Source organism: Stegostoma tigrinum, chromosome 7 (assembly GCF_030684315.1).
Source record: "Stegostoma tigrinum isolate sSteTig4 chromosome 7, sSteTig4.hap1, whole genome shotgun sequence".
Lineage (NCBI taxonomy): Eukaryota > Metazoa > Chordata > Chondrichthyes > Orectolobiformes > Stegostomatidae > Stegostoma > Stegostoma tigrinum.
Window position 1 is genome coordinate 21491002 of NC_081360.1, and position 16404 is coordinate 21507405.

Consider the following 16404-nt stretch of genomic DNA (forward strand, 5'->3'; position numbering starts at 1 on the left):
ATTCTGCACAGAGCCTAAGATACTCCATGTTGTTTTCCACACCATGCAAGTTACCATCACCAAATTCCCGACTATCAACATCATTGTCACCATTGTCCAGAAATTCAACTGAACTGTGGTTGTAAGAGCAGGTCAGAAGCTAGGAATACTGTGGCAAGTAACTCACCTCCTGACTCCCCAAAATCTGTCCACCACCTATTAGGTGCAAATCAGGAATGTGATAGAATATTCTCAACTTGTCTGAATGGGTGTAGCTCCAACAACACTCAAGAAGCTTGATGCCATCCAAGACAAAGCAGCTCACTTGACTGGCACCATATCCACTCCCTCCACCATTGACGCTCAATAGCAGCCATGCATACTGTCTACAAGCTGCGCTGCAGAAATTCATCAAAATCCTTGGACAACACCTTACCCACGATCATTTCAATCTACAAGGAAAAGGGCAGCAGATTCATGGGAACATCCACACTTTCAAGTTGCCCGCCGAGCCACTCATTATCCTGATTTGGAAATATATCCTACACCTTCACTGTCACTGGGTCAAAATCCTGAAATTCCCTCCCTAAGAGCATTGTGGGTTAACTTAGAGCACATGGGCTGCAGCAGTTCAAGATGGCAGTTCACCACTAACTTCTCAAAGGCAACTAAGTACAGGCAATAAATGCTGGCCAGCTAACAATGCCAACATCCCATGAGTAAATAAAAAGAAGTTCCAAAATGTGATTACTTTCACATAATGCTTACCATCAATATGCTGGCCTAGCGGATTTCAGCAAAAGAATTGCAACAAGGCAACATATCCAAAGAATATTTGAAATCTGAATTACAGTGGAACACGTTGATTTTAGGGAAGCTAAACATTCTGGACAACAGCATACACTGCTGTCAATACATGATAACTAATGATGGCAGAGAGGTGGTACAACCTTAGTACCTGTATAGCTTGTGATGGAACTGTAAGGCTGTGTTCATTGGCAATGCTAGTGGTAGACACACTGCTGCAGTTCAAAAGGGCCAAAGTTGCACTCCAATGTGACAAAAACCCTGTGCCTGTTGTACTAAAATTTGTTCTAATCAGGGATCAAGTATTCAGACAATAACATGTTTTTTTACATGAAATTAGTTGTAACATCTTGGAAAAGTCAGCTACAATTATAATTAGTGGTTTTCAAATTTCTTTGCAAATTGGCACTTCTGGTGTACAGTTATGATTGTGTCACATTTTAAACGTCACACTGCACCAGTAGAGAATCCAGGATATGTAACAGCCATCAAAAGTGTGAATTTGCAAATAAATTTATATGCATACTATAACTGCTATTGTGATTTTCCGAATCTTAGGACTAGCTTGAAATTTAATGTTGTGCTAAAATGAAGTCATGGATGTAAGTGTGCATGTGCATATGGATTACTTTTTTCATTTTTGCACTGGGAACAGACATTCTGGAACCACAAACAGGGAACTTGCTATGATTTGATACTTCCCATCCACCTTAACCATCACTTCAAAATCAACGCGTATTAACTTGAAATGGCTGTCCTTTCCTGAACTATATTATCAGTCCCCACTCTGCTTTCTTGACCAATTGGATTGACTAGTTATCCATTCACCTCTTCAGTCACGATACCCTATAGTAATGATGTCAATTATGATAATAGGCTTCAATATCATCTCATGTAATAGCAAAGCAGTCATACTGGCTTTGGCAGTGTGTTACATTTGTACAGCTGATAATCTTGGGGGGAGTCATTGGTATACTAATATTAGCAAATTGGTACTATCAAAAAGCTACACAAGCAAAGAATGCCAAACTGAAGATGGGCAACACTGCAGGTTTTAAAACAGCAGATGATAAGGCCATAAGTTCAGTTTAACCAACCCCAGAGTCCTGTCGTCAGAAATGGAATCTAAAAATAAACATGGGTTTTGTACTTTCCTTCACCTTGTGCTTCAGTGCTCCTCCCATACTGTGTCACAGCACTAAAATCTTAACAATACTCATTACAATGCAGTGACTAGATAATTAAGCCATCGACATAAAATCTTTCTCTGTCTGTTTTGGATAAACACCTTTCCAAATTGACACCAGTACATGAAGTTCTATTAATCTTACAGCACACAGCAGAGAAAACATACCACGTTCACCTTGTAGCATCTACTTTTTGTTAAAATAAGACGTTGTTTTCTGCAGAAGTTTATAAATCATCACATACTTTGAGAACAACATTTTATATCTAATTTCAGTATCAAGCAAAGCTCAGATATCAAATAACTGCTGACTGATATTCTGATTCTGTCATGTATTAGTAAACTGGCTCTGGTAAATCAGCCACAATTCAGCTCCTAATTACATGCATAACAATTCTGAGAGATCTTTTATTTTTGGAAATCTGCCATTCTGGTGATTTTCCAAATGTTGGAGGTGTAAAAGCTGCTGCTCTTTGGACTGCTCCAAGAGCAAAAGAAGCTGCAAAAGAATACTCTGTGTACTTCAAACCTACTGTCTTCGCCCCTGCTGCTGTTTGGCCACTTCACTCAAAGTAACAAATGAAATGGAGCTCCGGATGAGTCGTGTCAAGGTGGAGAAATAAAGCAGAAAAATATGCAGAGAGATTTTATAAACAGCTGAAGCAGCGTGCACAGCAAACATTATGTACTGTTTGCAATACCAGAAAGAGGGATGGCAGTGAGTTTTAGCTCTTTACACAAGTAAAGGCTGCTTTATTCTGGTTTTTCAGTGGTATATTAAGACAACATTGTTGGGAAGGCAAAAATCTTGCCTCTTTATAGCCTTGGTTTATAATTGAGATCAAGGCCATTAATTAATTATTCATAAACTACAACAGGTTTATACTGTAGCTTGGGCTGATGAACTCGATTCATACTAGTCCCACACATTTCACTCACTTTCACAGAAAGGGACCACTCAAGTCCAATCAGTGATTCCAACTCAAGATTTTTTTTCAAATCAGCTCACAGATAAAACAAATTGCTCACTTTTCACTTAAGAGTGAATGAATAGAAACATAAAGATTTAAGAAAATATATACATTAAAAATAGCTCTATGTGGAGAATGAGGAAACATTAATTAAACTGGATAAATGATGTCACTATATTTGGGATCTGTAGAAATCTCAATGCTAGAATCATAGAACCTTGTTAGTAATACGAATAAGCCATTAGGTCTCAATAAACCAACTCCCTTTTTAATCATCTGACCCTACTCAGCAACCTAACCATGTGTTTCAATCTCTTCTCTCTCCAGAGATGCATTTAATTACCTCTTGAACTGATTTATGCTATTTGCTGTGCTTCAATGATTACCAAACAATACGTTCCACAAGTCAGTGGCCCTTCAACGTTCTGATTCATGTTTATCCTCCTAATCTCACGTCCCCTGTATTTAAACACTGCACAATCATTTCTTGGCCAACTTAAGGATATCATTCAGAAGTCTCGGTAGAAACTAATTTCCCTAAATTACCGATACCAAGTACTGTGGTTTGCCTGTGCGCTCAAGGAAAATGTTCATTTTAACAATAATCAAAATAGAATCTGCTCAGTAAGTTGTTTAGCAACGTGCAGTCTTTTAATTTCTATTATGTCCCTGTAATATTATAATTCACCCTCTCGTTTGCCTTTTAACTCTTCCAAGTACTGGGATGCAAGTTTAGGAATGTAATTGCAATAATATCACAGGTTTCTTTCTATGAGTATACTGAATGTCAATGTTCTATTGAGTAAAATTCCTCCTTTTAATTCTTGTTCTCATTTTAATTATTTTACACTAACCAATCTTAAATTACATCAGCCATTTGTTGGTTTGGTCACCAATGATCCTAGATCTTTCCAAATCTGATAGCAATAATTGTTACAATCATGCTTTCTATTTTCACATACTAAGCAAAGTTGGAATATTTGTTGACAGAATATAATGCCCCTTGAAGCACTGAAGGTTTGCAGTTATCCAAACTTTGCCAGCAATGGGTCTCTTTTCTACCCAGGTAATGGAGTACGACTTTGCCAGGTAGCCTTTTTTAAGTACAGTGCACCACCTAAATCACTTTAAAACATTACAGCAACTCAACATATAACTAAGTCAAGGCTGTTGTTAAAAAAAGCATGGGAAATCTTAATTCTATCAATGGTTTAGTACACAATACACTGTATTAGCTTGTTATTGAGCAATAAAGATAACAACACTTGCAGCGATTCTTTTTACTCGTCTGTGCTTTTAGTAGCTCCCAGCTGGAAGCACAGAAAGGCCACCTCAATGGGAGGAAGAAGAAGCAGTTTAGTTTTTGTTTCAGAGATAGTAGGAACTGCAGATGTTGGAGATCTGAGATAACAAGGTGTAGAGCTGGATGAACACAGCAGGCCAAGCAGCATCGGAGGAGTAAGAAAGCTGACATTTTGGGCCTAGAGCCAAAGGGTCAGCTTTCCTGCTCCTCTGATGCTGCTTGACCTGCTGTGTTCATCCAGCTCTACATCTTGTTATCTTAGTTTTTTGTTCCTGGAATTGTTTTTGAGTGATTGTTACCAAAAGAGACACAAGTTTAGAATGGGTGGGTTCTGCTGATTCTGAAAAATCACCATCTTGAAGAGAAAATTAAACAAAAGATAAAGGAGAACGGGGAAAAACAGAACATGCATGGACTGGCCGCCATGAACTACCTTTCAGGCCATTAGCAAAAATTTATGGAGTACAGAAGTGCACAAATCTGTAGCAGTCACCAAGTGATTAAAACAATACATGACAAATAGCCAAGTATCCCACTGCTACAGAACAATCTGCTAGAGCTCAGAAACATCTACCTCAAATTCCAGTGCAATTCTACTGTCTTCTAATTATTTAATAGGGTTAAGGTGGGATATTTTTCTCTCCTACTCAAGTGAAAAATTTAAATTTATCAATATTCCAGAGCACAAAACCATAAATTTATATTAATATCCCAATTACAGTGATATTTTTGTTGGCTCAAAATCAGAACTAAGGAAGTCACACTTCTGCAAGAATGGTCAAATGGTCAACTTAAATAAGGTCAAGTCATCTAAGAGATAGGTATCATGCAGCAAACCCGGACATTAAGCCAGTAAAACATTTATCAGCACAGTTCCACAATTCAAATTTCACATTGATATATCCATGTACATATTCAAAAGATAACTTTACTCAATTCATTTAAACAAGTACAGGACATGGCAAGGTGACTATAACTCCTTTTTGGACAAGTGAATGAGAGGTACAGGTGGTGGTTACTAGTGGCAATCTGGCATAGTCTGAAACCTCCATACAAAAGACATTTTGAAATAAAAATAGAAGCTTTACTCACATAATTTTAAACATCCTGGATTTCCAATGAAAACAGTGTCATATTAAATATATGACCCACAGAAATAGCAACATTTCTACCTCATTCCTGTCTGGGCATATTTATTATTTTTACATTGTTGTGTTAGTGTCCTCCTAGCTGCCTAGTAAGAAAATGAAAAGGAACAGCAACAATTTTGATGTGTTAAAGTCTACGTTGCAATAAATGTCAATAACTGCCTTGGAATGATATCAGGGTTATTTTTAGCTACAGGTTCTTCCTACTGCTCCTGCAGCACCTGACTGCGACACCCACACACAAAACAGACAATAATCAGAGGTAAAACCATAAAAAACTTAAAAATATCTGAACCCATACACCAAACAGAGAAAATAAAATTAAGTCACATTTCCACTCTTTTGCAAAGAAAGCACAGTAGAAGAAAACACAGTGCCTTAAATTCTTAACAGATAAATTATCACTATTTTCTAAGAAAAAAAATCAGAAAGAAATTGTTTTAACTGAAATATTTTACTCTAAACCCTTAGAACTGAACAGCCTGCAGCTTCTATATTAAGCCAGTTAATCTAAGATTAATCCATTTTTTGATGTTGCCTAGCAGCTCAATAGAAGGGGAAAAATAGTATCCTACTATTGGAAATTGAAAGGGAAGTCCTCTCTTACCATCGAAATATCAGTGACCATAACTTCATGCAGTAGAGATATTCTCAGGAAACTAGACTGAGCAACATTCCGCTGCAGCAAAGAACAGAAAATGAGGCTGTGCTCCAGGACGCTCCCTGCTAACATCTGATGTCTACAAGCTGCAAATGGTTTCTTCAGCTTTCCTTTTGTACAACAGTTAAAATTCTCTCCTAGCTAATGCAAGCCGAGACAAATCACTCATTCAGTGTATGAGGCAGACTGTACCCATGGTTACCTTACCCATTTACTGCAGTTCGAAACTTGAGGTAATTGTTAATGGGAAAGAAATTAAGTTTCAGTCAGAACAAGCCAGCTTTGGCCTGTGTTATTTGCTTCTTTAGTGATGATGACATCAGAACACTCTCCCGAGCATACTGAGCACTTACTGCACAGTCGCCCATTTCCTGGAAATTTGGTGAATACAGCTAGTCCCTGAGCAGCCGTACCCTACTATAGCTTTGCCAACATCATTAAATCTAGCAACCCACTGGTTAACACTTCTATAATACAGCCAATCAAATCTTACTGCTTGAAGAAAGATATTTTGACATGCATACTTAACACTCAGTAACAGACTTTGGGGATTGAAAAAGTCTTGGTTTTAAATTTACTACAATTTAGGGCAAATGATAAACTGAAACTTTCTAAAAGACAAAATCTCAATAATTTACAAAATAACATTTTAAAACCATCTGAAACAAACAGTTAGAATTGAGCAAATGAGTGTTTTCTAGTCTATTGATGCTTTGGAATGGTGATGCTTCAATACACTTCCTAAATTTACTCTGAAAATAAATGCAGTTTTTATAGCTTTCCAAACAAAACAAACAAATCAAAGTGCTACAATGTTATTGATAAAACCAACCAAACAAAACTTCCTCAAGAATCATAGCAAAGGAAATAAACTTTTCAACTGGTCTCGAGCTGGGGTACAAAATTGCTCACTTATATAAAACCACCTGAACCAAATATTAGATAACAAAGCGTGGAGCTGGATGAACACAGCAGGCCAAGCAGCATCTCAGGAGCACAAAAGCTGACGTTTCGGGCCTAGACCCTTCATCAGAGAGGGGGATGGGGTGAGGGTTCTGGAATAAATAGGGAGAGAGGGGGAGGCAGATAGGTCAAGGAGGTGGGATGAGGTTAGTAGGTAGGAAATGGGGGTGCGGCTTGGGGTGGGAGGAAGGGATGGGTGAGAGGAAGAACAGGTTAGGGAGGCAGAGACAGGTTGGACTGGTTTTGGGGTGCAGTGGGGGGAGGGGAAGAGCTGGGCTGGTTGTGTGGTGCAGTGGGGGGAGGGGACGAACTGGGCTGGTTGTGTGGTGCAGTGGGGGGAGGGGACGAACTGGGCTGGTTTAGGGATGCGGTGGGGGAAGGGGAGATTTTGAAGCTGGTGAAGTTCACATTGATACCATTAGGCTGCAGGGTTCCCAAGCGGAATATGAGTTGCTGTTCCTGCAACCTTCGGTGGCATCATTATGGCACTGCAGGAGGCCCATGATGGACATGTCATCTAAAGAATGGGAGGGGGAGTGGAAATGGTTTGCGACTGGGAGGTGCAGTTGTTTGTTGCGAAGTGAGCGGAGGTGTTCTGCAAAGCGGTTCCTCTACATTGGGGAAACCAAGTGGAGGCTTGGGGACCACTAACATTCTTCAAACTCACCTTTTAAGCATTTACATCATTAAATGAACATATTCCTTACAACTGAGGGATGAAGAACAAACTTCTGTTGACAGGTTTCATGTAAAATACATGGAGAAGACGACAAAAAGTTCACAGCTCATATTTCTTAAGTGCACATACTAGAGCTGACAACTGTGTTTGCAAATACTGGTTTACAGTTGAACAGACAAAACACTGAACTCTACAGGGTCATTTAACTCTCATGTCTACGTCAACATTCAATGAGGACAATCTAACACTATTCCAGTTGTGTTGTTGTCTTCTTAGACTGCTTTGTTTTCACCTGCTGTAAACAGTTATCCATTCTCCCTGTTGCAATGGTTTCTGAAAAAAACTGCACCTTATGATAAAAGGCATTCTACGCTCTAACTTAAGAAATTTCTCATCTCTCCACTCAGCAAATGTGAACAAGTGAGGATAAACTGGACAATTATTTTAAGAGGTTCTCCTGTATTTTTGTTGAATCAGTGACCAGTGTTTTGAATGTATGAAAACAAGCAACTAATCAAAGTAACTTGGTTTAGATGTACAAAATGAGCACAGTGCATCTAACTGTTCAAACTAGACTAAATCCAGGTCTAATTAATGGGAAGGAAAAAATGCCAGCTGAGCCTGTAAACTAATTCTTATAAGTTGTAGGCTCACAGCTGCAGTAGAAAACTGAACTTTTATTTTGTTTAAAGTCAAAAAATATCCTATAAGCTTGAACAAGATGCATTTTGAAATTAGTTGAACACAGGCATCACTGACAAAGTCAACATTTAACATCCATCTCTTAGTTAAGAGTCAAGCACATTACCGTGAGTCACCAGTTGCATATAGGCCATACCAGATAAGGAATGGCAAATTTCCTTCCTTAAAAGGATCTGAACGAACTCGAGGGGTTTTTTTGGCAATTGACAGTGGTTGCTTTTGACTAACTTACTATAATCCAAATTTCATCAGATATCAGCTCCCATGATGGGATTCAAACCCGTGTCTTGGAAGATTTGTCTGGCATTCTGGATTCCTGGTCCAGTGACATTACCACTTTGCCACCATAGAGGCAAACTGCAGGTAAAATAGTGCAAACTAGAAAGAGTTGGAGTTTTGCTAGGATTGCAAGTTGGACAAGATGACAAGATAACAAGATAGCAAGCAGGTGAGATAGCAACAATGGTTTCTCACTGGAAAACAATGAAGTCCACAAACTCTTCGTACCTGTTGTTAAAGAAAAAGACAGCAATTCAAGCATCCAGCTTGTCTGGAGGCAGTTAGTTTATCAGAGAAGATTAGGGTTAGCTCTTTGATCTAAAAGCAATAGACTGTCTCGGCAAAGATGAACAATGCTGGACAACATTTAATAGAATGGTGCCCAACTTGGCAAGGGTTGACAACATCACTTTTGCATCAAACATACTCAAAATGATATCACATGGACTTGAGGCAGCACAGCAATTTCTGGTAGGAAATCCAAAGTGAGAGATCTTGGTAACTGAAACGTTAGCCCCCTATAATGCAGCAATTAAAACTGTGATGTGCAAGAGGTCAGAAATTGAGGAATACAGAAGGTAGCTTTAGAAATAGGAGGCGTAAGGCTACGGAGTGATTGGAAAGTGAGGGTTTGAATTCAATATTCATAGTTTGAAGTGTGGGAATGCTGAAAGCTTTACAGGATGCAAGGGATAAAAGGGCCAAGACAAGTAAGAAATCAGAGAATGAATCTCGGTGCAGACTGACAGAAGGAAGGAATTAAGGAAATGGCTCTGAACATCTCCACTGGATAGGTGCTAGACAGATTTTAAAGGAGATACAAGAAGCCAGGAAAAGAATTAGGAAGGTGATTAGGCACAGGCTTGTGGAAGAGGTTAAAATATTGCAGTGCACCTTATGAGGGATAGGTCAGGGTTTCCCAAACTGTGGTTTTAATAATTATTGTTCAACAGAGGTTCTGGTGGGATTGGCAAAAAACTTGATTACTTGTACCTGTCGAGTCTCAGCTCCAAAACCTCAGAACCTTCAAAATAATTGTGGGCAAAATCAGGAGTACCTGCTCAACAGCTCTCTACCCTCACCATTCTCACCATTCACATCAATTCTTAAACATTAAAATGGTGTTACAGTGGAGAAAATGTTTGAGAAGTATTGGTTGCTACCAAGAAGTCAATTTATAAAGCCAAGATTATCCAATAAGGATGTAAATGATTGGACATTCTAAAGTGAAATATCAGGGGGAATTGTCATGGGTAATCCATTGGAATTCTGGAGATGCTGTCCTTGGAACAGAAAGGATGTTGTGATTGGCAGTCAGATTTATTATTTGAAACAATAATAGGTGAGCAGGGACATTCAGTTATGGCTTTGTTTGGGTAACCTGGGGGGATGATTGGTGGTGTTTCAAGCCCAGGTGACAACCAAAACAAAGGGTAAGAAGTACAGTAATAATTGTGGTGCATAGTTAAAGAACTGCTCACACTAGCATGCCAAAAATTAGACGCTAGAGTCACAGACTGAAGGCAGGGAAGAAACAACATTAAAACATCTTGGAACAGAATGGTGGCTGTGGCTGGATAAAGTCTACTAGTGGACAGCTGATCTCATCTGATTCCTCTGCTATCAACAAGTCCCAAAGTCCAGAGCCAGTAGTAGACAGCTAGATCCAGTAGCCTTGGGAAGAACAAAGTATCCGCCAAGACAAATTGTCTATAAATTTCTGGAGGCCAAAACAAAACTCTCAGTTCTTGTTTTTTCTAATTATCTAAAGCACATTTTTGACACACAGGCAGCAAGTTCTTCATTCTGCATTACACCAATACTATACTGACAACTTGAAGCAAAATATTATTTTAATGCCCCAGGACATTATTCATTTGAGGTACACAGAAATTATTCAACTTGGTGGTTAAAAAAAATGCAAACACACTTCCCCACATTTTCAAACCAAGGCTTACAAGTTTCAGAGATAATGGGAACTGCAGATGCTGGAGATTCCAAGATAATAAAATGTGAGGCTGGATGAACACAGCAGGCCAAGCAGCATCTCAGGAGCACAAACTGTTCATCCAGCCTCACATTTTATTATCTTGGAATCTCCAGCATCTGCAGTTCCCATTATCTCTGAAACTTGTAAGCCTTGGTTTGAAAATGTGGGGAAGTGTGTTTGCATTTTTTTTAACCACCAAGTTGAATAATTTCTGTGTACCTCAAATGAATAATGTCCTGGGGCATTAAAATAATATTTTGCTTCAAGTTGTCAGTATAGTATTGGTGTAATGCAGAATGAAGAACTTGCTGCCTGTGTGTCAAAAATGTGCTTTAGATAATTAGAAAAAACAAGAACTGAGAGTTTTGTTTTGGCCTCCAGAAATTTATAGACAATTTGTCTTGGCGGATACTTTGTTCTTCCCAAGGCTACTGGATCTAGCTGTCTACTACTGGCTCTGGACTTTGGGACTTGTTGATAGCAGAGGAATCAGATGAGATCAGCTGTCCACTAGTAGACTTTATCCAGCCACAGCCACCATTCTGTTCCAAGATGTTTTAATGTTGTTTCTTCCCTGCCTTCAGTCTGTGACTCTAGCGTCTAATTTTTGGCATGCTAGTGTGAGCAGTTCTTTAACTATGCACCACAATTATTACTGTACTTCTTACCCTTTGTTTTGGTTGTCACCTGGGCTTGAAACACCACCAATCATCCCCCCAGGTTACCCAAACCTGAAGAAGTTACCCTCCTCCCTCCGGAGCTCTGATGAAGGGTCTAGGCCCGAAACGTCAGCTTTTGTGCTCCTGAGATGCTGCTTGGCCTGCTGTGTTCATCCAGCCTCACATTTTATTATCAAGGCTTACAAGTTGTTCAGATTCTATGTAATTAGGCAGATCCTGCAAAAGCCACACTTTAATCAGTGCAGTTAGACCTTTCTTATCAAAGCTAAATAAAGAGATCAAAATTCAATTGAAATGAGCCTAATTATTGGTTACACAATTCTTATTCTACTAAATACCTACACTTCCAATTACTATAAAAGATAGCAGGCTCCTTCAATCAAGTCATTTGATTTATGTTCAATTGCTGCCATACCACAATATTTAACTGGAGTATCAGGATTTCTGACTGCATACCAATATTCTCCATCTTAAAATAATGTATTAAATAGATAGAGGCAACCTCAAACCAAGGGTTGGTCTGAACGTAATCTGAGTTAAACTATCAGTACAGACATTTAGATACAACATCAATCAATCTATTAAAGTGAGTTACAAAACACACCTGTATGAACCAAAACATTCACACATATAAGCTACAATTTTAGGCCTTAAGCAAGAGGTAGGACTGGTGCACTAATTAATTAAACAAAAAACACATCTCTGCTAAACCAAAATAACCCCGCAAAAATTCCCCACCCTCTTAGATGATCTGACTGCGGCTGCCCATGTGCAAACTATTGCAAATGCACACAAATGCTAACTTTGCATGGTTTTACTAAAAATAATTTAGAATAGGTTTAATCTTTTTCTAAATTGTATAAGGACACCAGGCTTGAGAAGTGGGCTACCCCTACTTTCACAGCTAGCCTCTCTCAAAAGGTGCACATCACTAATGCTTCCACGTACAAATCACAAATCAATTCAGAAAACAACATTTCAGCTTTTTTTTGAAACAGTACAGTGCATGGCATTCAAATAGTGCCAGAAGAGCAATTAGCAATAATTCCAATCATGCTGAAATCAATATAGCGCCAAGTTCAAGCTACTGCAGCCTCAGATCAATGTGTCTGCTCGAAGACGAAGTCTGAGAATTTGCTTTAATAAATAATCGGTGATTAACTGCATGTCATGCTCCATGACCTTACGGAAATCCCAATAAGTGCTATCATCTTTCCTTTTGGACACCAGGAGTGAGTACTGGTCGTGTCTTTTTGTAGCTAGTTTGTGTATACTCATTTCAATCAACATGAACAAGAAGAATCACAACTTTGACTGGGACAACACCAAGATCCTGGGACAGGCTAGGGAGAGGCAAGCATGAGAATTCCTGGAAGCATGACACTACACGAAGCATGCTATTAATAAACACGTTGAACTTGACCCCATACACATTCCACTACAGAGGAAACCCGAAGTGAGGCAATCCATCGCAACGGACGCCAGAGTCTAAAAATCAGGCCGAAAAACACACCGATGTTTCTTCAGAGGATGTTATCAAGCAGAGTAATGAAACATCTGCGGAACAACAAACCAGCTCGGCAAGTCAACCGAGCTCAACACCCACAACCCGAGCTACAGATTTACTCCAAAACCTTAGAATCTTTAGTATTTTACAAATTTCTAATACATTTTTGAAAACTATATTACTGTACATTTTACAGTCAATTAATATCTAACAGCAAGTATATGACAGATTCATAGCTCAATGACAGCCATCTAGCTGTGATCCAACGTGATTTCAGGAGCTTCATTTTGCATGGACCCATTTTGGTTTACATGAATGGCACTGACAAATTGGTTTACAAAACTGCATGGATAATTTTTGTTTTAAAAATTGTTTATACTAATTTAATTCAAAATGCTTTATATTCGAATAAAATGATTAAAGGACCATTTTACATTTCATAACTACTATGTTATTACCAGTGCTCAGTATTTTATTGGTATGAAACTAAACAAGATGTAATTATAGGGTTATCTGCTGTACAGTGGTAATTCATGTTCACATTCATAACCTCTTCCAAGGAGAAAAGCTACTACTGAATATGGTATGTTCGCCCATCCCACTTTCTATCTGGTAAAATGACTGCCATTGTACTTATTGTGGTACCTGCACTGACAGACAGTATTCATTCTCTTGTGAAGTACTAGCCTTGAACAAAACTGAAGTGGACAAATAATTTTAAGAATACAAGGTAATATTCACATTTCATACAATAGATGGAGAAAAATTAGTTTAAAAACTACTGCTAAATGCATCCCAATTACTTTGCAAATCATAGCAAACTGTTATTGTTCACTTGCAAGAGGCAACAGTTTCATTTTCACTTCACATGAAAGAAATTTACAGGAGACAATAATGGCCAAATCTTGAAAAGCACTATAATCATTCACTAATTTACATGCTGCAGATCATTGATTCAAAGATCCAGTATATGTTTGTGACACCGTAACTACTGATGTTGGTTCAGAGCGATAACTCGCTCTGAAGGCAGAATGAATGTACTATGCCACAAATATTCACGTGATCTAGCACACTTTAAAAAGTTGTTATTCAATACCTCAGATAGGTTTTGGAGCAGAGATCTCAATTGCCAATTACAATCTTTGCACAATGGCAATCAAAAAACTTTGCTAAAAATAGCCGTGCGTTTACATGAAGGATGCTATGGTGTGTTCACGTAAGTAGCAATTTTGGAAGTTATTACAACATATTTGTAGTAAAGGAGATTTAGTACTCACATTTGGATAGAATTTTAAGTCACAAATAAAATTAAGCTTTGTCAGGAAATTCACCCAAAGGTCTGTTGATCAAAATAAAAATGAAATGTTTTTTGTTGATTTCATTGCAGGAACGATTATTATACATGCATATTCTTGCTGGCTATGATTATGCATGAAAAAGTCCTCTGACTTCTATTCCAAGGTTTTTGAAACCATTAAACTATTCTGGCTGACAATTCAAGTAAATTGAAACTAGTTTCCGTTTCACAATCCCAAAGCTACTTCAAGGTCCAATCTGACTCAGAGAAAAGTGGTGAGAACATTTCGGAAGAAAGTGGCGTCACACCACTGCCATTTGATACCACAGACCAATACAGATAGAAAGAGAGGGAAAGAGGCAGACAGAAAAGATCCTGTGTAATTCAAACTAGGTATGAAAAAAATTCCACATCTTACACATGTCCGAGATACCTTTTACACCAGCCTGCAACTGATTTTCACTGTCCACAGCCTGATTCCTAAGCATTTATAAAGCTGAACTGTTGGTAAGCGTAGGCAAGTACATTTGTGGAGTTCTGGGCTTTTGCGGCAAAGGGATAATGTTCCTGTTTCAGAATCAACAGAACAGTTCAAGTCTTACCTGCTCCACAGATGTGTCACGTCACGTCATGTCATATCTATTTTTCGTCAACAATTTCAGATATGTGGAATTCTTTCATGGACAGTGGAATTCAAATTGACTCTAGTAATACATGAGTCCATAACCACATTACATACACTAAGTTGCTAGCTTGTTATGACACTCTTTCTTTTCTTACGGGTGTACGGAGAATAGAGTTGAATCTCTTAGATTAAGTCTGTGAAACTCAGCACCTGCTGTGGAAACAGGCCATGGGCTACACATTAGACTCAAGGAGCATCAAATCCACTCCAAAAATAGTGAACAGCACAAGTCTGTTCTTGTAAACCATATCCAATGGTTCAACTCTAAAATTTTCCTATCTATCACACATTGGGATACAAGAATTTCAGGGAGGCTACGAGAATCTGTCAACGATAACATTCCCCAACAGAATGGTCATCAGTGACGCCTGGTTATCTTTATTCAAGGAACACACTGCCATCCATCCAACAGTTTCAAGAATGTTAACATGTCCTCATTAATCAATAAAGCAATAAAAATCGGTGACATATGCCAACTTATCACACACACAATAGCCTGACAAATCAGCACTAAGGTGCTACTTATGTTTACACCATATATCACAAACTTTTTCACCTTGTCATTCATTGCTTTAGATGATGGGCAGAGAATTCAGCCTGAAACACTTAGGCCCACCAGTTCATTTGAGGTACGTGTCTCAGGTAACAATTGCTCTTTTCAGAGAACATTTTCATGGTGTAAATGTAAATGTGTCTCTCAATGTAATCAATTACAATTAAAAATCATGAAATAATAACTTTGATAGACTGAGAGTCTCAGAGCAAATATAGAACTGATATTGGTAGATTTTTGGAGACTCTGACTTGTAATATAGAAAGATCTATTGAGATTGTAGTTAATTTAATAAAATCTGTATTTGAACATCCAATCATATATTCTACGGCTAGAATCCTCAAGTACTTTCTTAGTGCAATAGGCAAACCTATTCTTGCAGCTATTTTTAACACAATAATTCAATTCTAGATTAACCATATCTTGAAAAAAACAAGCCTTGAATCATATCTTTGAAAAATGTTTCATTGAACATTGAACTGTGCAGCACAGTACAGGCCCTTTGGTCCACAATGTTGTGCCGACCTATTATCTTACTAAGATCAATATATCCGATATTTTACAATCCTCCACGTGCTTATCAAAGAGTTGTTTAAAGTCTCTAAAGTATCTGACTCTACTACCACTGCCAGCAGGGCATTCCACACACCCACCACTGTGTGAAGAACCTGCCTCTGACATCTCCCCAATACCTCCCTCCAATCACCTTAAAATTATGCCCCCTCGTAATGATCATTTCTGCCCTGGGAAAATGTCTCTGACTATCCACTCTATCTATGCCTCTCATCATCTTGCACACCTCTATCAAGTCACCTCTCATCCTTCTTCGCCCCAATGAAAAAAGCCCTAGCTCCCTCAAACTTTCCTCATAAGACTTGCCCTCCAGTTCAGGCAGCATCCTGGTAAATCTCCTCTGCACACTCTCTAAAGCTTCCACATCTTTCCTATAATGAGGTGACCAGAACTAAACACAATATTCCAAGAGTGGTCTAACCAGTGTTTTATAGAGCTTCA

The 16404-nt window shown here is 38.5% G+C and overlaps 1 protein-coding gene across 10 annotated transcripts in view; it reads right to left on the reverse strand.

Moving 5' to 3' along the window:
• hdac4 (histone deacetylase 4) overlaps positions 1-16404 on the reverse strand; it is a 532576-nt gene that overhangs the window by 227178 nt on the left and 288994 nt on the right. The window contains exon 1 of one of the 10 annotated variants that reach the window (XM_059647108.1): positions 6263-6367. The exons of 7 other annotated variants lie outside the window; for them this stretch is intronic. In XM_059647108.1, the coding sequence (XP_059503091.1) occupies positions 6263-6266 (4 nt within the window). In that variant the 5' untranslated portion in view covers positions 6267-6367. Of the gene's footprint in view, positions 1-5338; positions 5430-6001; positions 6127-6262; positions 6368-16404 lie in introns of those variants that run through there. 2 more of the 10 variants (XM_059647110.1, XM_059647111.1) reach the window with 2 other exon arrangements.